General features: G+C 38.3%; 1 protein-coding gene across 5 annotated transcripts in view; it reads left to right on the top strand.

Moving 5' to 3' along the window:
• PPEF1 (protein phosphatase with EF-hand domain 1) overlaps positions 1 to 27,531 on the top strand; it is a 115,871-nt gene that overhangs the window by 40,279 nt on the left and 48,061 nt on the right. For 4 of the 5 annotated variants that reach the window (XM_043897091.1, XM_043897089.1, XM_043897087.1 and 1 more), the window contains 3 exons: positions 5,400 to 5,560; positions 12,203 to 12,317; positions 17,484 to 17,530. In XM_043897091.1, coding sequence (XP_043753026.1) covers positions 5,400 to 5,560; positions 12,203 to 12,317; positions 17,484 to 17,530 — 323 coding nt within the window. The remainder of the gene's footprint in view (positions 1 to 5,399; positions 5,561 to 12,202; positions 12,318 to 17,483; positions 17,531 to 27,531) is intronic. The other variant, XM_043897090.1, reaches the window with a different exon arrangement.

Below are 27,531 nucleotides of genomic sequence, written 5' to 3'. Positions count from 1 at the left end.
AGGGATGGCGGAGCCTGGTGGGCTGCCATCTAAGGGGTCGCACAGAGTCGGACACGACTGAAGCGACTTAGCAGCAGCAGCAGGAGGGATGAGAGAAGAGTGACACTTCTCTGAGAATACCTTTTTTGTAGTTCTGATTCTTAGAACCATAGTAATGTTTCACATCCCTAAAAAAATAATTAAAAATAGGAAGAAAGAGAGAATGTGATTCCCAAATAGAATACACACTGTGACAAGTGAACTTAATTGTATTACAAATAAATAATCTCACCTGAAGGAGTTGGGGAAGAAACAAAATAACCAAAGTGATATCATTGAAAAATAGTTTTAACCATAAAATGCCTTGATGAGGTTTCATTTTTATTTATCCTGAGTGGGATTTATTGAGCTTCTGTTATATTGAGGTTGATATTTTTGTTAGGTTTAGGAAATTTTCATCCATTAATTATTTAAAATATCTTTCTTTTCAAGTCTAAATATCTTTCTTTGTGACTCCTGGTTTTAACTTAGAAGGCCCTGAAATATTTAAAATGTGAATGACTATGCCTTTTTTCCTAGTTTTTTATGATTTGAATTTTAAAATGTTAACATTTAAAAAATAAATAAAATGTTAACATTTCATAAATTTTGAATTTTTCACAATTACACTAAAAAGGAAATTTTGATGCCTAGTAGTTGAGAATAATTAAAAAAACACAACTGCAAAGAAAATTTCCCAAGTAGTTTGCCTAATTTTTCCCACATTTATTTCATAATGTATCTTTTCATTGTGATTTGAAGTGCCTCTTTTATAACGTTCAATATATTCATTTAAAAATGTGTAATAGGATATATTTCTGGATTGTCTGTTATCTTATACATCTCTCTGTTATATAGTCCTAGAATTATACTGATTTAGTTATTATATGTATCAGAAAAGGAAATTTACAGGTTATTGATATATATTAATTTCACTTAAAATTTTTTTCCAGCTTTATTAAAATATAATTAACACATAATCTTACATAGGTTTAAGGTGTAAAGTATGATGATTTAATATATGCATATATTGCAAAATGATTACCACAGTGTTAGTTATTTAATGATACATGCATCAAAGACAGTTACAATTTTGTGTGTGTATGGTGAGAACTTTTAAAATACACTCTCTTAGCACTTTTTAATATGCAGTAGAATATTGCTGACTAGAGTCACCATACTGTACATTACTGTAGGTTGCTTTCTTTTGGCCCTTTTTTGTGGGACTGTCCCAAACGTACCTAGGCCTGTTTGGCGGAAGTGCTGCAACCCCTAAGCAGGATATATTTAGGGACCACAAGGTCACTTTAACATTTCCAGATACGAGGGCCAGATTAATGGCCAGATTTAACTTTGAGCCACCGAGTACCCTGAGATATTCTAAGTGTTCCAGAGGTGAGAGGTGATCTGCATGTCCTACTGCTTGCTCAAAACTCATCCATAGGACTTGATGGGAAGACTCTACACATCCATTCCCCAGGCTGCTTTTTCACATCAGTCTCCTCCCACAGGCAGAAAGCCTATACATATTAATAGCAGCGGTTTAAACGGAGGCTGGTGGAAGTGGGGAGTGGGATGGAGTGAGTGGAAGTGTTATTTTGACTTCTCTTTCTGCTTCCCAGATCAATCAAAATGTCCTATCAAGCCAGGTATTTTATATTTTTTGTTGCTGTCATGAATAAGATATTTTCCCCACTATCTCACCCTAATGATTATTAGTAGTATTTAATAAAGATTTTTGTTTCTGTTTATTTTGTACTGTTACTATTTACAGTAACATTCAATAATTTTTATTATTACTGATATTTAGTAAATATCATGTGCCATGTCTTCAAGTGCTTCAGATATATCATTTCATTTAATTTTCATGACAAACCAGTGGAATTAATATTATTATCATCTGTCTTTATAATACTAAGTCTTAGAAAGGTAGTCTCACAAAGTTACTCATCTTATAAGTAGTGGAGCTGTGGTTCAAACCAGTGAGATTAACCTCTGTATTATTTTAATTCTCCTATCAATTCTGGAAGTTTTTCAATTGATTTCTTTGAGTTTAGATGTTTAGATATTGAATCACACGGTCACAAGTAGCTTTATTTTTGTACCTTGCTTTCCAGTAGTCACTGCTCTTATTTTTGCTTCATGGTTTATTGTATTTGCTGGAGATAGCAGAACAGTGTTAAAATGAAACAGTGAAAGTAGGCATTTAAAATATATTAAGGAGGTAGCCTTTCATTCCTAGTTGTCTGAGTTTTTTAAAAAATCAAGAACAGGTATTGAATTTTTTAAAATGTCATTTTAACATCTATTTAACTTATTGTATAGACACTCAAGGTTTTAATCCAGATTCATAATTCAGAAATGAAGTAACTATAAACATGGTTCAGTTGGTGATTTTCTTTTTCCAGCAATGTCTGGAGCTTGTTTTCAAAGTGACATGTGGGTGGTAGAGGCAGAAATTGTGTGGGTTTTTTTTTTTTTTTTAAATTATGGGCTTTAGATTTTTTCCTGTCCAGATTTTGAGTCTGTACTGGGTAAAAGAAAAGATTGTGTGTAGGGGGTATTTGTGAGGTATTTTCTTTAGAACAACTTATAAAGGCATCATTCTGTTGTAATTCAGGATTTTATTGTATTTAATTACTGTAGATTCACATTGATAGAATTGTAAACAAAATAGGTAAGGATTAATTCTAATTATATGTTTCACAAATATTCTTATGCTGCTAGCATTCATTAGATTATTATTACTCGTTACAATAGTTATAGCCCAGAAGGATAGTACTTAAATTAGAAATGTTAAAGCTTTTGATTGTTTTCATGTATTGACCCACATTAGCTACCCATTTTGGGAAGAGAATCTATGTTATTCTTTTTTATGTGGATAAAAAACAGCAGAAGGATTATGACTTGATGTTTACTGATATTTTAATTTGAGCAGTTTGGATTAAGAATTGGTTTAGGGAAATGATGCTTTTTCATATATTTATCACCGAACTTAAAAGAAATGAGGATCATCAGATGCATGAAAGGAAGGGCCAAATTGGATTTCTTTTAAAGAAGAAAAACAATATTTTTATTATGGCCTTAAATAATATGTCTGAGTTTCAATAACCAGAACTGATGGCATTGACATGATGTATCACTTAGCTGATTTATATGTTTACATGAGGAAGGGAAATCTGACAGAACACTGGTGAAGGCAGTGATTGGGAAAAGAACGTCACTTCTTGTTTATACCTCACCAGTTGGGATTACTCAGCTAGTTAGTTTTAAAATAATAGATATAGTGAAACTACGGGGTTGTTTTTGGTTTTGTTTGTTTATTGTGTTTTCCCAAGAAGAGCTTAGTTTTTCAGTATGTAGAATTAAGAAGAGGAAAGGGTTTTTTTTTTTTTTTTTTTTTTGAGTAAAATGCAATTCTAAGAAAGACTACCAAGTAGAAATGATCATTAAGATAGCTAGAATATTTTGGCTTTTCTGCCTACAAAATAAACCTGAGATAAAATTTATGAAGATGCTCTGCATTTCTAGTTTTCAAACATAAAATAAAATCATTTAATTTTTTCAAATTTAAAACTGTATCCAAATGAGAAAAATAGCCTCTGCTGTATCTCACTGAAGACAGATATTGTTACTCCTAAATTTAATTTCTTATAAAGCATCATCAACTACCACCAAAAAATATTGGGGTACACAATAATTTAGAAAGCATTTTAAAATTACCAAATATAATGACCGTAGAAGGAAATTTCATTTAGTTTTTTATTGCAATCTCTCATTCTAACTGAATCACGAAAAGTGGTGTTTTCTATCTATATCTGCTGATATCATACCTTCCAAGCCTATAGAGAGCTTCTTATTAATGAGCTTAGTAGCAATTCATTGTTAATGAATTGAAGAGTATTGTTATCATCTTCTGTGTCACTTATCTGTTACCTCAATAATACTCTGTATTAAACAACCACGATAACTCAGTAGCCTGTAATAAACATTTCTTTCTGCTCACAAGTCTACAGATTAGTTGAGCACTTCTACAGATCTTGGCAGACTTGATTTGAGAGTTTTTCAGGTCTTGGCTGGAGTTCACTCATGTGTTTACAGGTCTGCTGGCTGGTGACTGATCTAGGTGTTCTTGGCTAGGATGACTCAGCTCTGTGCTGCATGATCTTCAGTAGACTAGCCTGGATGTGTGGGAGTGGCATACTTTCACAGACGCATACTAGGCGCCCTGAGGCTTTGGCTTAGACCTGATACATAACATTTCCACCACATTCTTCAGTGCAGCTCTAGTCCCAAGCCCAACCCAGCTTCAAGGGCTGGAGAAAGAGGCTCTGAGTGCGGGTGGCTGCGGAGTTATATTAAAAAGAGCATGACTAGAGGTTGGGGTGGAGAATGGGGGATACTTTTGCAATCAGTCTACCATATCCCTTTTCATCTTTCTCCACCTGAATTGGCCAGATTTCTCTTCTTGTTTCATAGGCAGTCTAGCAAGAAAGAGATCCTGGGTTTCAGCACCTACTGAAATGAGCAGTGCAGGTAATCTGTTACACAGAAATTTCTCTGCCAGAGAGAGGCCCTTTGGGAATTTCTGCCTGTGGTTGGTCATCTAACTTTATCTCCTTTGTTACCAAGAAGAAAGAAAAATCATGTCAGAAAATTGGTTTTTACGTGATGAGAGAAACAAATCAGTTACAGCTAAGTAAAATTTGAAGCATTTAACAGGAAAACGTTGAATGTTACCATTTAATTTTCTGTGGATCCTGAAGAGTTACAAATGTTTGAATAAAATACAGTGCATCTTCGGCCTTATTTGTAAAACTCTAAGATATTAGCGTGCACACACACACAAAAAAGGTAGAACTAGAGCTGTGCTGTGCTCACTCACTCACTCGTGTCCAACTCTTTGCGATCCATTGTCTTCAGCCCAGCAGACTCCTCTGTCCATGAGATTTTGTAGGCAGGAATACTGGAGTGGGTTGCTTGCCATTTCCTTCTCCAGGGGATGTACCCAGACCAGGGATAGAACCTGAATCTTCTGCATTGGAAGACAGATTCTTTACCACTGAGGCACTTGGAAAGCCCTTCAGAGCATCAAAATACCTTGATTGATCAGTTTTCTCTGTGTGCCACCCTCTCCTCCCCACTAATGAACTCACTGCTTTGGTAAAATGTCCACCCAGGAAGGAATAATGATGATTCATGTGAATATACCTACTGATCTCAGAACAAGTCATTCCTCATGGTTATATGTGGGATATCTTGGTATTTGTAACATTTAACACAGTGCTTTACATGGGCTAGGTATTCAAGAAGGTATCAATTGTATTTTAAGTATGGGAATGTTGATTTTTTTCCCCCCTTTCCTGTCTTTCCATTTCCAGGATTAGTAACTCGCCTTTTTGGTAGCAGCATCCAGGACAAGGATAGACAAGACTATTTGGGGTTGATAGAAGTCCCAGACTCCTACTGTGGTCCTCGGCTGCAATTTCCTCTCACTTTTACTGACATTGATTTACTTATTGAGGCCTTCAAGCAACAACAGGCAAGTGGAAGCACACATACTGTCCTGATTCTTGTACATAACATGTGTTCAATAGCTATCTATTGAATGGATGAAAACACTACAGCAGAAATGCATTCCCTTGGGGAAAAAACTTCACATTAAGTGAGCGCTACCCTCTGCTTTGTTTAACCCATTAAATAGAAGTTTCTTAAGGTGCACCAAAACCTCCTTTCTGGCTATAGGCTCTCAGTATTTCCTTGTTCTTAGTTTCTGAGTTGTAATTCACATACTATAAAATTCACCATTTTAAAGTGTAGGATTCAGTGCTTTTTAGTACACTCACAAGATGGTGCAACAATCACTAATATCCAACTCCAGAACATTTTCTTCGCCTCCCAAAGAAGTGCCATACCCATTACCATTCCCTCCTCCTCTACTCCAGGCAATCACTGTTCTACTTTCTGTCTCTATGGGTTTTTCTATTCTGAATGTTTCGTACAGATGTAATTATATATTGTTTCCTTTTGTATGCGGCTGCTTTCCCTTAGCATAATGTTTTTAAGGTTCATTCATGGCATGGTATGTTTCAGTACTCCTTTATTTTAATGGCTGGCTAATATTCTCCATGTTTGTTTGTTTGTTTTAATAAATGCTGCTTATCAAGTTGAGGAAGTTTCCTTCTATTCCTAGTCTTCTGAGTGGCTTTATCATGAAAAGGTGTTGGAATTTGTCAAATGCTTTTTCTGCATCAGTGGAGATGATTTTGTGTTTCTACCCCCTTCATTCTAGTAATGCTGTGTATTACACTGATTAGTTTTCTTATGTTGAACCACCCTTATATTCCTGGAATAAACCCCACTTGGTCATCGTATGTAATTCTTTAAAAATTCTGTTGGATTTGGTTTGCTAGTGTTTTGTTGAGGATTTTTACATTTTATTCGTAAGGGATATTAGTTTGTATTTTCTTTTCCTGTGGTGTCTTTATCTGGCTTTGATATCAAGATAATACTGACCTCATGGAGTGAGTCAGGAATTGCTTCCTACTCTTCTGTATTTTAGAAGAGTTTGAGAAGGATTGGTGTTACTTCTTTAAATGTTTTGTAGAGTTGACTAGTGAAGCTCTTGGGTCTTGCACTTTGTGATTACTGATTCAATCTCTGCTTGTTCTAGATGTGTTCAGATGTTATATTTCTTCTTGAGTAAGTCTTGATAATTTGTGTGTTTCCAGGAATTTGTCCCTTTCATCTTTTTAAGTTATCTAATTTGTTAGTATGCAGTTGTTCATAATATTCTCTTCTAATTCTTTTTATTTCTTTTAGGTCAGTGGTAACGTCCCCATTTTCATTTCTGATTATAGTTATTTGATTTTTCTCTGTTTTTTCTTGGCCAGTCTAGGTAAAATTTTCTCAACTTTGTAGCTCTTGTCAAAGAACCAACTTTTGGTTTTGTTGATTGTCTCTTTTATTTTTTGGTCTCTATTTAATTATCTGCACTCTAGTTCTTCTTCTGCTGGCTTTCAGTTTAATTTGCTCTTCTTTTTCTAGCTCCTTAAGCATTAAGTTAGGCTTTCATTTGAGATTTTTCTTTGTTTTTGTAGGCATTTACAGCCATACATTTCTTGCTAAGCATTGTTTTCACTGTATCCCATAAGTTTTGGTATGTTTTGTTTTCATTTTTGTTGATCTCAAAGTATTTTCTCATTTCCCTTGTGATTTCTTCTTTGACCCATCAGTTGTTTAAAAGTACATTGTTTAATTTCCACGTATTTGTGAATTTTCCAGTTTTCCTTCTGTTACTGATTTCTAGTTTCATTCCATTGTGGTCAGAGAAGATACTTTGCGTGATTTCAGTTTTTTAGAATGTATTGAGGCTTATTTTGTGGCCTAACATCTGGTCTTTCCTGGAGAATGTTCCATGTGCCCTTGTAAAGATGTGTAGTCTGCTGTTGTTGGGTGGAGTATTCTGTAGATGTCTCTTAGGTATAGTTGTGTGAGAGGTATCTGAACTTTCTTTTCTTTTTTAGTTTTATTTATTATTACTTTTATTAAAATTTTTATTTTTTTGGCCATACCATGCAGCATTGTAGGATCTTAGTTCCCTGTCCAGTGATTGAACCTGTGCCCCTGAAGTGGAAGTGTGGAGTCTTAACCACTGGACCACCAGGGAAATCCCCTGAAATTTCTTTTCTTTTAGCCTGTGTTCACTTAGTGTTTTGATAAGGATTTCCTTGAACACCAAAAGCCATTAAGAAAGAAAGAAAGAGATAAAGGCCAGAGGAAGGAAGGAAGGAGGAAAGGGGAAAAGAAAGAAGGGAAGGAAGAAAAATCTAATCTCTGCAGACTGGCTCTGTGTTGGTACACTCCTTTACCACTTAGCCTGACTGTTTACAAATCTATCATAGCCTTTACTTTCTGCTTAGTGTGTTAGTTTCTCAGTTGTGTCTCTTTGCAACCTGATGGACTGTACCTCTGTCCATGGAATTCTCCAGGCGAGAATACTGGAGTGGGTAGGCAGCCATTCTCTTCTTCAGAGGATCTTCCTGACCCAGGGGTTGAACCTGGGACTCCTGCATTGCAGGCAGATTGTTTACCGTCTGAGCCACCAGGAGATCCACTGAGCCATATTTAAGTTGCCTCTTTCTTGATTCAGCATTTCCTTGGTTGCTGTGAGCTTTGACTATTTTTCAGAGCTCTGATGAAGTTGGATCTGACTGGTTTGTTTGTTCGATCTATTTTTTTGGCTTGATTTTTCAGTGTTTCTGCAGGGGGATGGGATCTTGGAACTACCTGCTCCATTATTTTCTGACATCACCCCGAAACCATCACTTTGACCTTAAGGGCATACCCTAGGAGTAAGAGTGAGTAAAAGTACTGGCTTTGTAGGATCTGAAGCAAAATTTTCAATCACCTAATTCCTAAAATTGAGATCATCCTGGACAGCTAATGCTCCTAGCCACCTGTCAAAAGAAAATATAAATCCTCTCTGTAAGAAAATAGGCTTCAAGTTATTTCTTCAAGTTTTCATATACAATATCCGGAACATAATACAAGTGTTAACAGGCATAGGAAGATGCAAGATTCACAAAAGAAAACTTAGGCGACCCACAAACAGTGCAAAACAAACCTATAGAGTTTTTAGATAATGTCATTATCAGATCAGACTTTAAGTATGCTTAATATGCTCAAGGATATAAAAGATAAGACAAAAATCCAAAGAGCTCTGAAAAGATAGACAGTTTTGATTTTATAAAAATGAAAAGATTGTGTTGTTAAGGGAAGACGAAAAGATTCAACATAGTGTACAGTGTGTTCCCATTTGTTAAATAAAATTAATAAGCATTATATATATATAATCTTAATTTTTAAAATTAAGATAAAAGTCACATAACATAAAATCAATTTTTTAAACCAATTTAAATGAAGTGTATGATTCATTGGTTTTTAGTATATTCCCAGTGTTGTACAACCATCACCATTGTCTAATTCCAGAACATTTTTATCATCCTCAAAACAAAGCCTAGTACCCATTAAGCAGTCACTTCCCATTCTCCCTTCTCCCTAGCCCCTGTCAACTACCAGTTTACTTTCTGTCTCTACAGATTTGCCTAATCTGGGCATTTATATAAATGGAATCATATTATATGTAGCCTTTTGTGCCTGGTGGCTTCTTCTTGGCATAATGTTTTCAAGGTTCATTCATACTGTAGCGTGTATCAGTACCTCATTCCTATTTTTGGTTGAATAATAATCCTTTGTGTGAATATACCACATGTTATTTAAGGAATTATGTGCTTATACATATGTTTGCATACTCATATGTAGTTATATTGATTTTTATAGGCTTGCAAGTACATAGAATATTTTTTGGAAAGATACTCAAAACAGTGGCTGTTTCTTGGGATAGGGAAAGGGGACTGATGTCTGGCAAAGGAGGAGAATTACTTTCCATTGTTACGCTTCTTTTTGCTGTTTAAATTTGTATTTCAACTTTACAAAGAACTTTTCTTTTTCCGTTTAAAAACTAGTTGCTTTTTTTTTTTGGCCATGCTGCACAGCTTGCGAGATCTTAGTTCCCTAACGAGAGCTTGAACCCACACCCTCAGCAGTGAAAGCATGGAGTCCTAAGCACTGGGCAACCAGGGGATTCCCTAGTTACTTTTTAAAAAAGAAAATTCTTTAAAAGTACTATTTTCCTCTCTCAATGCCTTTAAAAGAATGTGAATATTTTATTTGAGTTGTCATTTAATCTGAATATATTTGTAAGCATATAAACCAACATGAGTTAACTCTTTTGAGTAGTATTTAATATTGCAATTGTAAACACAATTATAATGCTATTGAAAGAGAAGTACACTGGCTCTGTGGGGACTAACATAACCAACGTGATTTTAGACAATTGAAAAGGACCTAGAAAAACTATTTTCATAATAGGAGTTTTCTGTTGTTGCAATATATCCTCAATGAATATTTGTTAATTTAACTTAAAAACAACAACTGCCTTTTCAGGCAGCACTTACTCTGATTAATGCTACACATGGTCCAAAAAGTCTACAGTGGCAAGCTAAGGTAACACTGAAGCCAGTTTTGGGAATCAGTAAATTAAATAAATGCCAATTCATATATTAATAAACCATTTTATCAAAGTGTTTTGCCTGTTCCTTTAAAATGTGGCTAAAGAAAAGGTTACATTCAAGATTTGACTCACCCTGTCAAGTTGAATAGATTTAAAATGCATTGAATAGGTTTAAAATGATTTTGGGGGGGAAATCCTTATCAATCCATTAGGTTTGGGGAGGCAGGAAATAGGGCTTACTCCCTACTAATCAACATCCAGGGGCCCTTTTCTTTCTTCCTAATTCTCACGTTGCTTCAAATCCTGCTTCCTGTTGTTGTTGTTTTAAATTATTTAATCATGAAAATTCTCCAAACTTAATATTTTTGATTAGAAAATAATTTCATTATTTTAATTGGAAATGGAAACTTCAGGACACCATGAGATAGGATTGTTCCAAAGGGTTCCATCTGCCCTAAATCCGATACCGAAAGCATTGTTGTTGTTATTTAGTCCCTAAGTTGTGTCCAGCTCTTTGTGACCCTGTAGACTGTAGCCTGCCAGACTCCTCTGTCCATGGGATTCTCCAGGCAAGAATACTGGAGTGGGTTGCCATGCCCTCCTCCAGGGGATCTTTCCAACCCAGGAATCACACCCCGCATCTCCTGCTTAGCAGGCGGATTCTTTACCACTGAGCCATCTAGGAAGCTCACCTAAAGCATCACCTGAACAGTATGCAGATAACAACCTCTCTTAGCCTCCAGTAATCTAAACCAGTCAGTGCTGTCCAATAGAAATATAATGTGATCCACATACATATTTAAAATCTTCTAGTAGTCAGTATTAGGCTTCCCTCATAGCTCAGTAGGTAAAGAATCTGACTGCAATGCAGGAGACCCATGTTCGATTCCTGGGTCGGGAAGATCCCCTGGAGAAGGAAATGGCAACCCACTCCAGTATTCTTGCCTGGAGAATCCCATGAACAGAGGAGCCTGGCGGGCTACAGTCCATGGGGTTGCAAGTCAGACACGACTTAGCAACTAAACCACCAGTAGTCAATATTATAAAAGTGAAAAGAAAAAAGTGAAATTAGTTTTAATAATGTGTTTTATTTATTCAAACATGTAAAATTATCATTTTAATATGTAATCATATTAAAAGTTTTTAATGAGACATTTTACTTTTTTTTCATACTAAATCTTTAAAATCCAGTGTGTATTTTGTGCTTATATTATGTCTCAGTTTTGACTAGCCCCATTTCAAGTGGTCAGTAGCCCCATGTGACCAGTTTCTACTGCATTGGACAATACAGGTACAAACATTTCTGACCGTAAAGTGGTGTTAGCATCTGTTAAGTTTGTATCAGCTACATCATTTTTTGGATTATGTATTTGGAATATTTTATAATTAAAAAAGAGAATGATAAAAAACCAAAAAGCCTGGAGGAGAAAACCCAGTAAATCTGTCTAAAACAATGCTGTCATCAACACTGTAACTGGAGGAGACCAAGGAATGAATAGTCATTACAGGAGATAATTGGAATTGTTTACTTGACGTTGCAGTATGTTTTATACTCAGACTTGTATATAACTGTGCTTGCTGGCCTGTACCCTCACATCTGTGTACCAAATACTTGAGCCGCAGCAGGGACACCTGGCTTAGGAGTCCCTTGAGGCTTGTCTGGTTGCCTTGTGAGATCTCCTAACCCAGCACCCCCACCTAGCTCCCAGCCCTGGGGCAGGAGGTCGCACAGAAATGCAAAGAAGCTCCTCTAGAACAATCTTTCTCTCCCTTTCTTTCTTTCTCCTTCTCTCTTTTCCCTCCTTTTCTTTTCTTTTTTATTTATGTTTTTGCCTGCACATTTCTTAGGCCAGGGGAGTCTCCTTTTTTCCCTGTTACTTCTCTTGGGTTCTAAGGACCAAGATTCATCAGAAATGTTTTGTGAATGGGTGATGTCAGTTAAGAACATGAGACTATAGACATGGTAGGAACCATTTGTTCATTCAACTTACAAATCTCTAGTGAGGACTTATTATGTGCCAGATACTGTGCCAGGATAATACATTGCTTTCTATGCACTCATGCCTTTCTTCCTAGTTCATTATATCTATTTCCTCTTCACCCTCACAGATACTTCATGCTTATTATGTCTTAGAGGTGCTGTTTGAAACCAAGAAAGTCCTGCAGCAAATGCCGAATTTCACTCATACAAGCACATCTCCATCCAAAGAGATAACAATCTGTGGTAAGTTTCAGAGCCGAGTTGCCAAATTAATATTTAGGAGCCTCTTGGTTCTACATCATTGGCCTAACTTGAAAACTGTGTAAATTGGACTGTATTAAGGGAAAAGTGTTAATATAGAGTTATCTATCATGATAATACTGTTCCCCATCTTGTCTTTGTTTTGCATACCAGCTGGCAGGAATTAATTATGTGAGAAATTAAAGAACTCTTAGCTTTTTATAAAGGCAGGCAGCGTTTTAATACAGAAAACTACCCATGGGTGGAATAAGCGTTCTTTGCTCTCCATCTAGCTCTTATTATCTTTGTTCCATGTTGCTTTTTCTAGATGGGCCTCTGCATGCCACTTCTGCTGGGAAGGGAAAAGCCCACGGCAGGGTGGAGATTAACCTCTTCTCTTCCCTCGGCTGCTGTTTGAGATTTTTCAGCTGGTCTCTGCAGCTTTTAGAAGAGTGGGAATGTCCCAGAAATCTGTTCCTTGTTCTTCTAAATAACAAGAGCTGAGATTTTGTTATCATATAGGCCAGCCTGGCAGGATATTGCTTCAGGAAGCAGTACACATTGAAATTCAACACAGTTGGTGCTCAGCATGCTTGCAACTGCCTGAGAATGGAGTGTGTGGAAGGAACAGCAATTCTCTTAACTTCTAATTAAGCCTTTAGGTTACAACACAGTGATTGTTATTTTCCAAATCAATTTTTAGCCCATGTTTCTTTTACTCTGGCAGGTAGAATGGATTTGACAATCTAATTAAACCATTTCCATTTCTAGCATCTGATAGTGGTGACAGAGACTTGATGTAGCAGTATACGCTCCATGTCATGCCCGGACTCAGGCTCTTGAAGAGTCCTTAATGGTTCAGTTTCAACCTAATCAGGCTACCACATCTTTGCCTACCAGATGATGCATCTCAGCAGTGGGGACCTTTTATTCAAGACCTCATTGGCTCTTACTTTCCATGGAGATAAAGAATTTGGAGTTATGAGGCTCAGGAAGCCAGGCCAACCAATGAAGCCTGTGGAGCCAGGGCAAGATTTGCTCTCAGAGTGTAATATAATAAGCCAAACAGAGACTGTGATCTGCTCCTGTATGTTTCTAGTACACCTCCAGTTGTCATTAGAGACTTGTCTTTGCATGAAAGGATTTGGAAGAAGACATGAATTAATTAGAGGGCATATAAGTTCTGGAATCACACAGTGTATGGACTGAATGGTTCTTACAGAGGTCAGCTGGTCTATCCCTTGTTCTTATGGATAAAATTGAGGCCCAGAAATGGTATTTCCTTCCATGCATTTCTATGTAATAACTTGTCCCCTTCTCTCCACCCCAGCTTACTCAGCTGGTTAGTGGCAAAGTCAGAATTAAAAATCAGATCTTTTGCATCCCAGGTTAGAGGCAGTCCCACATCTGCTATCCCAGTCCCATTATGCACCACTCTGACTGGTGTTTCATTTTCCATGACAAGACAGAGATTAGGGAATGGATTGATGGGACAGTTTCATTTTTTAAAAGATACATCTTGGGCATTTATTAATATTTCCAGACTTTTTCCACATAGCACCATTGGTAGAAGGAAAAGCCAGGCCCATACATTCCCATAGCATAGGAATTTTCATTAAACTCTCTTTAATAGCCCCATTGAACCTAGAAAAATTTGGCCATCATTTAAAATTGGGGCCATATTTTCAAAACCATCGTCTGTTTAAGACAGTATTAGGAAAGGGTGAGAAATTATGATGAACCTTTACCATTATTTTAATTTCCAGATGCAGTTTTTTACATGCACATCTAAACATGTTGCATGATTCTTAATGTGCATGAAATATAGGTGTTTTGGTCTACATTTATATTATAAAAGTTAACCATGTATGTAGTTATATTTTTATATGCAGTGAAAATATCTTTTTGTGGCTTTTACATGATATGTTGAGTGTTATCTTTTGCTGTCCAACTAGAAGTTGGTTATATCTTTATAACCTCAACTCTTAATATGCTGAAACCAATTCATTTATTAGCTTGCTAGGTACAACACTCTGACTACCCAAATCTTTGAAAGACAAGTCATCCTGAAGAGAATTAGGAAAACAAAATAATTAAAAAAGTATATATTTAACTAATAAGTAAAGTCCTTCCATTTTTATTTCCTTAGATTTGGAGTGAGATTTACGTATGCAGTAGTATTAATATGCTCTTAATATTCTTGTTGTTGTTCAGTCGCTAAGTCGTGTCCGACTCTTTGTGACCCCATGGACTGCAGCTAAGTTGTGTCTGACTCTTTGTGACCTCATGGACTGCAGCACGTCAGGCTTCCCTGTCCCTCACTATCTCCCAGAGTCCTGGGATACTGGGGATCCTTGGGATCTGCCTTGAACTAAGAACCACTCATCTCTGCAATCCCATTTTAAGGCTGCTCTCCTATTCGAAGCTCCTAATATGAAATTGGAAACAATTTAAAAGTCACATTTTTTCCAAACTACATTTTCCTATTTGACACAATTTTGAAAGCTCTTAAAGTTACAATGAAGCCAGTGAATCTCTTGATTTCCATATTGCTGAAAGCGTCAGAAATGGCTTTTGCTGACTGGTAAATCTCCCAGTGACCAGTGCTATCCTGGCCCTGCTGACCATGGAAAAGTTCCAGGGTCTCTGTAGGATCCAGTGGCAAGAGCACATAGTACTGAACATTAAGAACAACAGCAGCAACCCCTCTGGACGTTCCTCTAGCTCTTCATGGTCTGTGGAGCACCTTGGCATCCATCATCTCCCCATGTCCCCCTGAGGTGGGTGGAGAAGTTTGTATTACCCTCACTTTGCTGATGAGAAGACTGAAGCTCAAAGTGGTGGGTCCTTTTCTAGGTTACCCAGAAAGAAACAGTATCAGGGTGCCAAAAGCAGTTCTCCAGAACTTTCTTCTACAGTAGCCCATATGAAGTGCTTACTTTTGGCCATATGAGTATGTTTTAGCCAGGATCTTTAACGTGGGTGACTTAAACTATGAGGGATGTTCTAGATGAGGGCTTGACAAGCTTTTCTTTAAGGAACAGGATGATAAACATTCTGGCTTTGTAAACCATATGGTCTCTGTGCCCAACTACTCGGCTTTGCCCTAGTAGCTCAAAAGCAGCCCTGGACAATATGTAAATGAGTTCAGTTCAATTGCTCAGTCATGTCCAGCTCTGCGACCCCATGGACTGCAGCACGCCAGGCCTCCCTGTCCATCACCAACTCCCAGAGCTTACTCAAACTCATGTCCATAAAGTCGGTGATGCCATCCAACCATCTCATCCTCTGTTGTCCCCTTCTCCTCCCACTCTCAACCTTTCCCAGCATCAGTGTTTTTTCCAGTGAGTCAGCTCTTTCCATCAGGTGGCCAAAGTATTGGAGCTTCAGCTTTAGTATCAGTCCTTCCAATGAATATTCAGGATTGATTTCCTTTAAGATTGACTGGTTTGATCTCCTTGCTTAATATTAATATTGTAGTCATTTTATAAATAAGTGCTGGTGATGTTATATTTTAATTTTGTTACTCCCATAATAATTGGACTCATCTCTTGTATATGTTTGGTTAATTTTGTTTGTAGCATTTTAAAACAAACTGGGACAAAGTATTCCTAAATTAAATTACATTTGGTAATAAAGTTGGATATAAGGAATAAACATTTATGACAGAGCTTATGAAAGACAAATATTTACCTAGAAATAGGTATCCAAATAGGGCTTTTGAATATTCACATATTTACTCTTGTTTTTGAATTAATGGCTTCACATATTTACATGATTTCTTGAGTTTTATAAAGCAATGCTTTCATTTTTATTTTTGCTAATAGTCTCATTAAGAGAATGTCAAATATCTACTCACAATTTTTAAGTTTCAGATTCTACTGCATGTTCTTGAAAACATGGCTTTAAAAAGCTGTGCATTTAGCAATTGAACTTAATTATTGAATGCCTACTATGAAGCAGGTACTATAGGAGGCATTTAGGGGTTTAATGATAAATAAGTAATATTGCTGTTCTCTTAGAGATTCTCCTAGTGTAGACAGTAGAGTACAGTATAGTTTTGAAGTGAGATAAAGTTGAATTTGAATTCCAGCTCTGCTACTTGGTAGTTTGTCAGTTTTGTAAATTGCTTAACTACTCTGAGCCTCATATGTAAAATGAATATGGTGAAAACAATACCCATCTCATAGAGTGGTGTTCAGTTCAGTCGCTCAGTCGTGTCCAACTCTTTGCCACCTTATGGACTGCAGCAGGCCAGGCTTTCCTGTCCTTCACCATCTCCTAGAACTTACTCAAACTCATGTCCATCAAGTCGGTGATGCCATCCAACCATCTCATCCTCTGTCATTCCCTTCTCCTCCCGCCTTCAATCTTTTCCAGCATCAGGGTCTTTTCCAATGAGTTGGTTCTTTGCATCAGGTGGCCAAAGTATTGGAGTTTCAGCTTCAGCATCAGTCCTTCCAATGAATATTCAGGGCTGATTTCTTTTAGGATTGACTGGTTGGATCTCCACTGGTTGGATCTCCTTGCAGTCCACGGGACTCTCAAGAGTCTTTTCCAACACCACAGTTCAAAAGCATCAATTCTTTGGCAGTCAGCTTTCTTTGTAGTCCAGTTCTCACATCCATACTTGGCTAGTGGTTTTAGGATTGAGCAAGATAGTTCATGTAAACCCTTAGTCTGGCACTTGGCATAGAGTGAGCTCAGTGAGGTGAAGTTGCTCAGTCGTATCCGACTCTTTGCGACCCTATGGAGTGTAGCCTACCAGGCTCCTCCGTCCATGGGATTTTCCAGGCAAGAGTACTGGAGTGGGTTGCCATTTCCTTCTCCAGAGGATCTTCCCGACCCAGGGACTGAACCTAGGTCTCCCACATTGCAGGCAGACGCTTTACCGTCTGAGCCACCAGGGAAGTCCTGAAAGCACAGCATAAATGGCAGGAATGAATAGGAAATCACGACATTGGATGCTGCCCCCTATAAGAAAAGGGATGAAGTTTCCACAAGGTGCTATGGAAACAAACCGTCTGTTGAATTAATATCATCATAGGGTAAGAACCCAATGTCCTAATGCTTGGCATGTATCAGCAGTATTTCAGGTTTTAAATTCTGTTGTACAAAGGGCATTTTCTTGTTTCCTCCTGAATACTGAATTTTTCATTTCATTTCCAGGTGATTTGCATGGGAAGCTAGATGACCTTTTTTTGATCTTCTATAAGGTAAATTATTGTTTTGCTAAATATTTATTTACATTTTTGTTGGGGGAAGGCAGGACTACAGCAGATAACAGTATTAGTTTTATTAGGCATATGTACAAATACAGATGTAATAGGACAGTTTTTATTCAAGAAGTTGAAAGTTTTGTTGTTTTCTTCCTCACAAAAAGAATTAAAGATTTGAGTGTCTGTTTAATATTATTATTATCTGTAGATCCATTAGGATTTGGGCCTGATGGTATTTATGTTCTTTATTACTTTGTAAATGTGTAGACGACACAGGATGGAGAGGGGAGCAGTTTTTTATTTTATTGTTACTTTGTTCAGAAGTGAGCAGGCCACAGCAGTCTTCTGCTCCAGTGCACGCTAATTATGCATGAAAGGGGTCCCCCATAGAAAGTTCCAGACTGCTCTCTTCTCCACCCTGATTCACCATTGCTGGGCTCAGCTGCTCCTGCAGTGCTGCGACTCCTTTCCGTTTGAGTGTTTGAGGAAGCCTGCATAGAGGGCGCAAAGCAGCTTGGCTGGCGTGGAGTTTCTGCGCATCTCTGACCAGATTTGTTTCTCTCTCTGAGCCAGCGGTTGCAACCTAAATATTTGCTTATGGGATGATTAGATACAGAAAATTGATCCTGCGGTAACGTCTACCTTTAGAGTGGTATCCCCTTCGTCTTTCTTTTTGGTCAGAATGTCTTCCCCACAAGATAGCATGTCGAATAATTGGCCACAGCATAGGTATTTCAAATGGCCTGAAAGAAAATATATTCTGATTATTGTGATGGGGAATCAGTTTTACTCTTTGGGGACTGTGAGAGCTTGAATAAAGCCACATAACCTCCATGACCCTTAATTCCTTTTTTGGCTGCAATATTCTTTTTTTGTTTTTTAATATTATTGAAATACAGTTGGTTTACAATATTGTTTTCATTTCGGGTGTACAGGAAAGTGACTCATAAATATATGTTTACGTATATACATGTGTATGTATATGTGTGTGTTCAGTCGCTCAGTCGTGTCTGACTCTTTGTGACCCCATGAACTGTAGCTAGCCAGGCTCCTCTGTCCAAGGAATTTTCCAGGCAAGAATACTGGAGTGGGTTGCCATTTCCTACTCCCGGGGATCTTCCTGACCCAGGGATTGAACCTGAGTCTCTTGCATCTCCTGCATTGGCAAGCAGATTCTTTGCCACTGTGCCACCTGGGAAGCCCATGTGTGTGTATATATATTTGTCAGGGAGCAGGCTTACTGGGGTGAAGACCCAGGAAGTAGGATGGTTGAGAAGTTGCAAGGGATGTAGTCCTAGGAGATAAGTGGGTCCAAGGTGGAATCCAGAATGTCAGTGGTTGAAGTGAATGAAAGAGAATATTGGAGATGAGGAGGTCAAGCACGTGAAGAGCAGATGTGGTGAGTGAGTTGGCCACAGGCCTGAGAGATAAAGATCAGGGGAGGAAGTTTAGTCAGAGCTCATGGGCCTAGAAGGACGAGAGGCTTTTATCCAAGGCTGGCAAAGTGTTGGTCTGTTGGTGGCCCTATGGAGCATGTGAACCCTCTCCAACTCCTGACCCCGAGGTCTCCATCCTGGGGAGGAATGGTTCCTTTCCTTCCAGAGGCCTGCAGGAGTCAGGAGTCCAGCACCATTCCTAAGGGAGGCCCAGATTTCCAGAGGGATGTCTTGCTGAATGAGTTGGAAGGCAGAAGGGAGTTCATTTACACAGTTTGAGGAATGGGATTTGTTTAAATCTATGCATAGCACCATATAAATGTCAGAAGTGCAGTCTTGTTATTTTTGACAATTACAATCTGAGGACGGAGGAGGGCTGGAGGCATGTGGGTAATAACCACAGCAGAAAATCTGATAATTATATTTCTCTGGAGGTTTGGGGAAATACAGAAAAGGGAAAACAGTTGAGTAAATTAAATGGGAAAAGTGACTTCCTAGGCAGTTAGTAAAGAAAATTTCTCAAGAGGTAGTTGAAGATACTAAGGTGTGATCAGGGAAGGGACTCTGGAGTAGACAGACACGAGAAGAGAATGTTTCTTTAATTCCATTGGCAAAACTAAATGGAATATATAAAACTGGAAAGTGCTAATGTAAAGACTGAACAGGAGGAGGTGGGTGGTAAGAAGTACTATAAAAAGGACTTAAGGTGAAATTATAGCATTCACATGAAAACAAGAAATATTTCGAGAGTTTACCAATGATGGTGTTCAGGAAGTAGAGATTGAGAGCCCAGTGATGAAAGAGTAAAGTTCTGTTATTTGGGATAGATTTGAGTAGAGGGAGGTGAGAGGGATGTTTGGAAAGAAGATATTTGGAAAGTAGAGCCATGAGTTAGAATTTTAACAGATTTGAATGAGGAGCAGATGAAATGTATCTTGGACATGGAATAAACTGCATGCACCAGAAGCTTGAAATTGCCTGGTTTAAAAAAGACAACTAAGGGAAGAGCCATTGATAACAGCAGGCTTCCATCTTAAGAAACTGAAAAGATGATGCAATTAATGGTGTCTGAGAAGGGAGAGTGACCTGGTGGCCTTGCGAAGATGGTGAGACACTTAGCTTGTGGATAAGGAGTATGCTAAGTTAGAGGCCAAGGAAGGAATGGGCAGGACACAGACACATCTCAGGAAACTATGCTGTATGATGATCTGTAACTTGTGACAGTCAGCAATTTGCCTTTTCTGTCTTACTTTTTATCCAAAGTTTAAATGAGGAGTGGTGGTAGATCACACAAGTAGAGTGGGGCCTAAAACCATGAACAGAAACTGTTCTGGGTACAACGTTTCTACCTAAATATAAAGGACAGTGATATCCACCCATCCAAAGAACAAACTCCCGTCTTATTATCATTCCTAAGGTCCCAAGTCCAGAATTAAGTAAAAAGGGTCTCTGAACTCTTGAAATCACTGTCAGAAATCCAATGAACTTTACTCACAGGATGAGCCCTAGGCCCTTACTCAATGCCCAATGACCATATATCTGTAAAACCTTATCTGACACATTATTCCTGTAAGTTTGCCTGTCTGGTTACCTACGCTGCCACAGATTAGGGAGTGAGAGGGGAAAGAAAAAGTGAGATAGAACAATGAAAAGTAAAATTCTTCCTGACAGTACAAAGAGATCTAAAACTATCAAAATGAGGTAGAAATGAAGCAGTAACATTAAGTGTTATGGGGCTGTGTGTGTTGGGGAGAGCTCCATCCTGAGCTCTCCTGAGGGGATGTGCCTGAGGGGATGCTTAGATTGATGAACCTGCATGGTCAAGAAAGTTTGAGTTTCTATGGTGTACACTCTGTTAAGAAGTAAAGAGACCAAATGGCCCATTTCCAGAACTCTTAGCCAGAATGGTTAAGTAATTTAAAAATGTATTTTAGCTTTTAAAGGAATAAACTTCATTGATCTGGAAAATTCATTTCAGCAGTGCTGCAGTATGAGGAGTGTTGTTGGCTCTTAGGTACAAGAAGATGAGAGAGCATGAAAAAAAGAAAGATTAGGTGAGGGAAGAGTAATGGGCCAGGAAAGCAGATGAGGAGGAAAGGAAGAACACCTTAAAATTGAGGAGAGAGGTGGAGAGTGATGGGTTTCTCTCGTGGCATCAGATACAGAGCTTGCCTGCACTGGGATTACAGCAAGCAGTCACTTGATTGCTTCAGGAAAAGGTAGAGTTTCTGTGATGGTGACTGGTTCTTGTTACTCAGTGCATCAGCAATGTGTTAAATCCCAGTGATAGGTAATGCCTGCATGTGATACTCTCCTCTGGTTCATTCATGGGAGCACACAGGATTAAGCCACCTCAGTGTAAGCCATGGGCTCATTCTCTTCTTTCTAGAAGCAGCTAGTGACCAGGCTTTAACTCATCCTTATTTAACTTATTATTTAATTTATTAAAAGTACTTTATTATTATTAATAAAAATTGGTTTATGTTATTCAAGTTCTGGTTGAACTTGAATTTTAGGGAATAGCAAACTACATCCCGTGGGAGATTTTTTAAGCTGTAAGTGGCCAAAGCTTATACTGTGCTCTTTTTCCTTTCCATCAACCTAAAAGAGAAACAAGGAAAAACTCAGGCTTTGAATTAAGGCATAATTGTAATTCATCTTTCAGTTGGTGTTTTGCTAGACAGTTTTTCCTTCATCATTTCTTTTTTGTAGTATGGAGTGAGTAGGCTGCAGGGCTGGGGCTGGCCCACGGCCAACCCAGGGCAAAGCATGAGAGGGAGAGTTACAATGTAGGGTCCCTGAGATGCCTTGCCATATTACTCTTTTCATCCAAATGACTGGTTCAGTTTAAGACTTCTATTTGTTACAACTGATCATATGCAGAAGTGCATCTGTCCACTCATTTATTCATTCAGTAAACTTTTATCTAGTCCCTGCAGTGTTCAAAGCCCTGTGTAAAAACTGTGGGGAGATACAAAGATGAGTATAAATGTCATTTGTTTCACATATATTTATTAGATACCTATGTAGGTCAACCAATAAAAAGACAAGATAGTTCAGGGTAAGACATGTTATAAATGGGGTATGCGAGATTCCAAGGGAGCACATTGGAGGGGCACCTAAGTCTTGGGAGACTTCCTGGATGAGGTAACATTAAGACAATCCATCCCTTCAGAGAGTTTTAGTAATTTAGTAATTTTGCCTAATCATGAAGGAAAGTTTTGAAGAATCAGAAAAGATTAGTCCCACACCCTTTTTGTGGTGTGCTCCAATAAATGATGGAATTTGTACAAGTGATCATTTTTGTTGTTTTGACATTTTTAGTTTCTTTAGTATTTGATTATCCTTACAAATTGTATCATTTAGCACCTTAAGACTAAGCTAGACAGTTTCAGCTCACAATCCCATCTAGGTTTGTAAGGAATTCCTCTGAGTGCCATATGATTAACCATGACACACCTTTACTTAAAAGAGCATCTCAACTTTATATGGCTTTGGATATCATCAAGTGAACAGATTTACATGGCATTAGTTGTTGTTCAGTCGCTAAGTCGTGTCTGACTCTTTGCAACCCCGTGGACTGCAGCACACCAGGCTTCCTCGTCCTTCACTAACTCCTCGAGTTTGCTCAAAGTCATCTCCATCGAGTCAGTGATGCCATCCAACCATCTCATCCTCTGTCACCCCCTTCTCCTCCTGCCCTCAGTCTTTGCTAGCTTCAGGGTCTTTAGCAGTGAGTCAGCTCTTCCCATCAGGTGGCCATAGTATTGGAGCTTTAGTATATATCCTTCTAATGAATATTCAGGGTTGATTTCCTTTAGGATTGACTGGTTTGATCTTCTTGCAGTTCAAGGAACTCTCAAGAGTCTTCTCCAGCACCACAATTCGAAAGCATCAATTCTTTGGCATTCAGCCTTCTTTATGATCCAGCTCTCACATCTGTACATGACTACTGGAAAAACCATAGCTTTGACTATACCAACCTTTGTCAGCAAAGTGATGTCTCTGCTTTTTAATATGCTGTCTAGATTTGTCATAGCTTTTCTTCCAAGGGGTAAGCGTCTTTTAATTTCATGGCTACAGTCACCATCCATAGTGATTTTGGAGCCCAAGAAAATAAAATCTGTCAGTTTCCACTGGCATTAGTTAGGTCCTATTTTTAGACTTTATTTCCTGAAAAGGTTAATTTTAATCAGCCACTCTTGCTTAATTGAAGTGACCAATTTGGAATTCTTCATTCAGAACTGTAGCCTTGGTAAAATTACAAGACATTTTTCCTCATTGAATAGAAAGCTGGAAATTTTAGACTAAGTATTGGCAAGTTAGTTTGTTAAATTGATGCTGTAGGTGGAGACCTCCTGCAGTTGAAAGAGAGGTGCACATGGACAGAGAGAAGCTAATTACTTCTCAACCCTGTGGGTGTCATACTGATGCTGTCCGTGGGAGCTACACAGCCTTGTTTTCCTTTTCTTTCTCTCTTCCCCACCATCCTCTATCCCACCCCTTATGACCCAAATTTGCCAGCTGTGAAGGTCATTAAATATTTTCTTTTTTCTCTGTTGCTGATATTCTTCCTACTGCCACAGCAGTCAATTATTTTCCCTTTAAAATTAAGGCAGTATGTTACAATCGGAACAGACCTCTAAATAGAGTTTGCAAACAAAATAAAAATTAAAATAATGTGGAGTTGAGGTCCAGAGGTTATTTGATGTGCTTTGGGAAAATGTTCAAAAAAATTGCAGTTACTTCTAGATGTCTTATGTAAAATATATCAGTGGGAAATAGGACTCTATCTCTACTCAAGTTAGCTAATTGTGGTCTGCTACTTTTCCCCCTGAAGGTCATCTGATGCTGTGTGCAGAGTTGTAGTTTACCCTGGGTTTTCTATATTTGTCAACTGTATCACCATACCATAGATGGTTTGTTGTGTATCAGCTGTGGAATAAGCCAGAGAGTTTGGTTTACTGGAACTGAGTGAAGGATGGGTTCACTCAGCAGCAGTGAGTCCTTTTTTGAAAGAAATCCAGAGAAACCTCAGTAACCAGAAGTCTAAATATCCTAGAGACCCATGTCCCAGAAGACTTAGGTCATCTTTTTGTCTATTATCCAATTCTCTTATTATTCTAAGACTAAAATGTATTTGAACTCAGACTATGTAAAGTAATACAACTAGTCCTGGACCAACAGTGCAGATCTTATACACCCACATAAGTCTTGCTTTTGCCTTCAGAGGCTCAACACTTACAGAAGTTCAGTATATATTTAGGACTCCTTTTAGAATCACTTTCAGAGACAGTGACATTTTCTACTGAATGAGCTTCATTATCACAAATCTTATTCTTTTGAAGACATGAGATTTTTTTGAAAAGGTTAAAGCTTATTGGGTGTCAAGTGTGCTATGTAAGGTGTATGGCTTAGCTGATCATTACTATTTGGGGCTTAAAATTAGGTTTGACTAAAGAAATTCACTATTCATGGTTCATAGAAGAGGTGAAATACCTATAATAAACAAAGTTGATTTAACTGGAGATGAATTCTACTACCAGAAAATTGGTCATCCCAGTGAAAAATAGTTTACATCTTTGTTCAAATTTTGGCTGCTGTTTTTCTCAAATTTTGATACTAAGGTTATACTGATCTTATGAGATAAATTGGAGAGATTTACATCTTTTTCTATGGTTTAGAACTTAAATCCCTTGTACTCAAACTTGGCTATACATTGTAATCACCCAAGGAAATAGGAAAAAAAACAAAAACAAAAACAAACTACTGAGTTCCACTTCCAGAGATTCTGATGGACACCTAGGAATCATCATGTGATTCTAATATGCAGCCAAGGCTGGGAATCATTGGTTGAAGGAACCTCAAAACTATTTGCTTAAAAAAAAACACAACTATTTGCTTTTGAAAATGGAAAGAGAGCTCTACTATAAAGCCACATGCAAGTCTGTTTTCTATGTCTGCATCTGCATTGCTCTCCTGCAAGTAGGTTCATCGGTAGCATCTTTCTAGATTCCATATATGTGCGTGAATATACGATATTTGTTTTTCTCTTTCTGACTTACTTCACTCTGTATAATTGGCTCTAGGTTCATCCACCTCATTAGAACTGACTCAGATGTGTTTCTTTTTACAGCTGGAGAAGGAAAGGATGGGACAAATTGAGAGAGTAGCATGGAAACATATACATTACCATATGTAAAATAGATAGCCAGTGGGAATTTGCTGTATGACACAGGAAGCTGAAAGGTGGTGCTCTGTGACCACTTGAAAGGGTGGGATGGGGTGGGAGGTAGAGGGAGGTTCAAGAAGGAGGGGACATAATATACCTATGGCTGATTCATGTTGATGTATGGCAGAAGCCAACACAATATTGTAAAGCAATTATCTTCTAGTTAAAAAAATAAATAAAAAAGTAGACCAAAAAATTCTTTTAAAAATGAAAAAAAAAAAGCTGTATGCAGACAATGCACTTTTTTAGTGTTCTACTTCTTTTGAATCAGTTTTCAGTCAGTTCAGTTCAGTTGCTCAGTCGCATCCAACTCCTTGCGACCCCATGGACTGCAGGACGCCAGGCTTCCCTGTCCATCACCAATTCACGGAGCCTACTCAAACTCATGTCCATTGCGTCGGTGATGCCATCCAACCATCTCATCCTCTGTCGTCCCCTTCTCCTCCTGCCCTCAATCTTTCCCAGAATCAGGGTCTTTTCCAATGAGTTGGTTCATCGCATCAGGTGGCCAAAGTATTGGAGTTTCAGCTTCAGCTTCAGTCCTTCTGATGAATATTCAGGACTGATTTCCTTTAGGATGGACTGGTTGGATCTCCTTGCAGTCCAAGGGACTCTCAAGAGTCTTCTCCAACACTGCAGTTCTAAAGCATCAATTCTTCGTACTCAGCCTTCTTCATAGTCCAACTCTCACATCCATACAGGACTACTGGAAAAACCATAGCTTTGACTAGATGGACCTTTGTTGGCAAAGTAATGTCTCTGCTTTTTAATATGCTGTCTAGGTTGATCATAGCTTTTCTTCCAAGTAGCAAGTGTCTTTTAATTTTATGGCTGCAGTCACCATCTGCAGTGATTTTGGAACCCCCCAAAATAAAGTCTCTTACTGTTTCCATTGTTTCCCCATTTATTTGCCATGAAGTGATGGGACCAGATGCCATGATCTTAGTTTTCTGAATGTTGAGTTTTAAGCCAACTTTTTCCACTCTCCTCTTTCACGTTCATCAAGAGGCTCTTTAGTTCTTCCTCGCTTTCTGCCATAAGGATCGCGTCATCTGCGTATCTGAGGTTATCGATATTTCTCCCGTCAGTCTCGATTCCAGCTTGTGCTTCATCCAGTCCGGCATTTTGCATGATGTACTCTGCATATAAGTTAAATAAGCAGGGTGACAATATACAGCCTTGACGTACTCCTTTCCCGATTTGGAACTAGTCTGTTGTTCCATGTCCAGTTCTAACTGTTGCTTCCTGACCTGCATACAGGTTTCTCAGGAGGCAGGTCAGGTGGTCTGGTATTCCCATCTCTTTAAGAATTTTCTGCAGTTTGTTGTGATCCACACAGTCAGAGGCTTTGGCGTAGTCAATAAAGCAAAAGTAGATGTTTTTCTGGAACTCTCTTGCTTTTTCGATGGTCCAGCAGATATTGGCAGTTTGATCTCTGGTTCCTCTGCCTTTTCTGAATCCAGCTCGGACATCTGGAAGTTCGCGGTTCATGTACCGTTGAAGCCTGGCTTGGAGAATTTTGAGCATTACTTTGCTAGCGTGTGAGATGACTGCAATTGTGCAGTAGTTTGAACATTCTTTGGCATTGCCTTTCTTTGGGATTGGAATGAAAACTGACCTTTTCCAGTCCTTTGGCCACTGCTGATTTTTCCAGATTTTCTGGCATATTGAGTGCCACTTTCACAGCATCATCTTTTAGGATTTGAAGTAACTCAGCTGAAATTCCATCACCTCCACTAGCTTTGTTCGTAGTGATGCTTCCTAAGGCCCACTTGACTTTGCATTCCAGGATGTCTGGCTCTAGGTGAGTGATCACACCATCGTGGTTATCTGGGTCATGATGATCTGTTTTGTATAGTTCTTCTGTGTATTCTTGCCACCTCTTATTAATATCTGCTGCTTCTGTTAGGTCCGTACTATTTCTGTCCTTTATTGTGCCCATCTTTGCATGAAATTTTCCCTTGGTATCTCTAACTTTCTGAAGAGATATCTAGTCTTTCCCATTCTATTGTTTTCATCTATTTCTTCTCATTGATCATAGAGGAAGGCTTTCTTATCTCTCCTTGCTATTCTTTGGAACTCTGCATTCAAATGGATATATCTTTCCTTTTCTCCTTTGCCTTTAGCTTCTCTTCTTTTCTGAGCTATTTTTAAGGCCTCTTTAGACAACCATTTTGCCTTTTTGCATTTTTTTTTTCTTGGGGATGGTCTTGATCACTGCCTCCTGTACAGTGTCACTAACCTCCGTCCATAGTTCTTCAGGCACTCTATCAGATCTAATCCCCTTGAATCTATTTGTCACCTCCACTGTATAATCATAAGGGATTTGA

The sequence above is a fragment of the Cervus elaphus genome, chromosome X (genome assembly GCF_910594005.1).
Source record: "Cervus elaphus chromosome X, mCerEla1.1, whole genome shotgun sequence".
Classification (NCBI taxonomy): Eukaryota; Metazoa; Chordata; class Mammalia; order Artiodactyla; family Cervidae; genus Cervus; species Cervus elaphus.
Note: the sequence above shows the minus strand (reverse complement) of the source record. Positions and strands in the feature narration are given on the sequence as shown.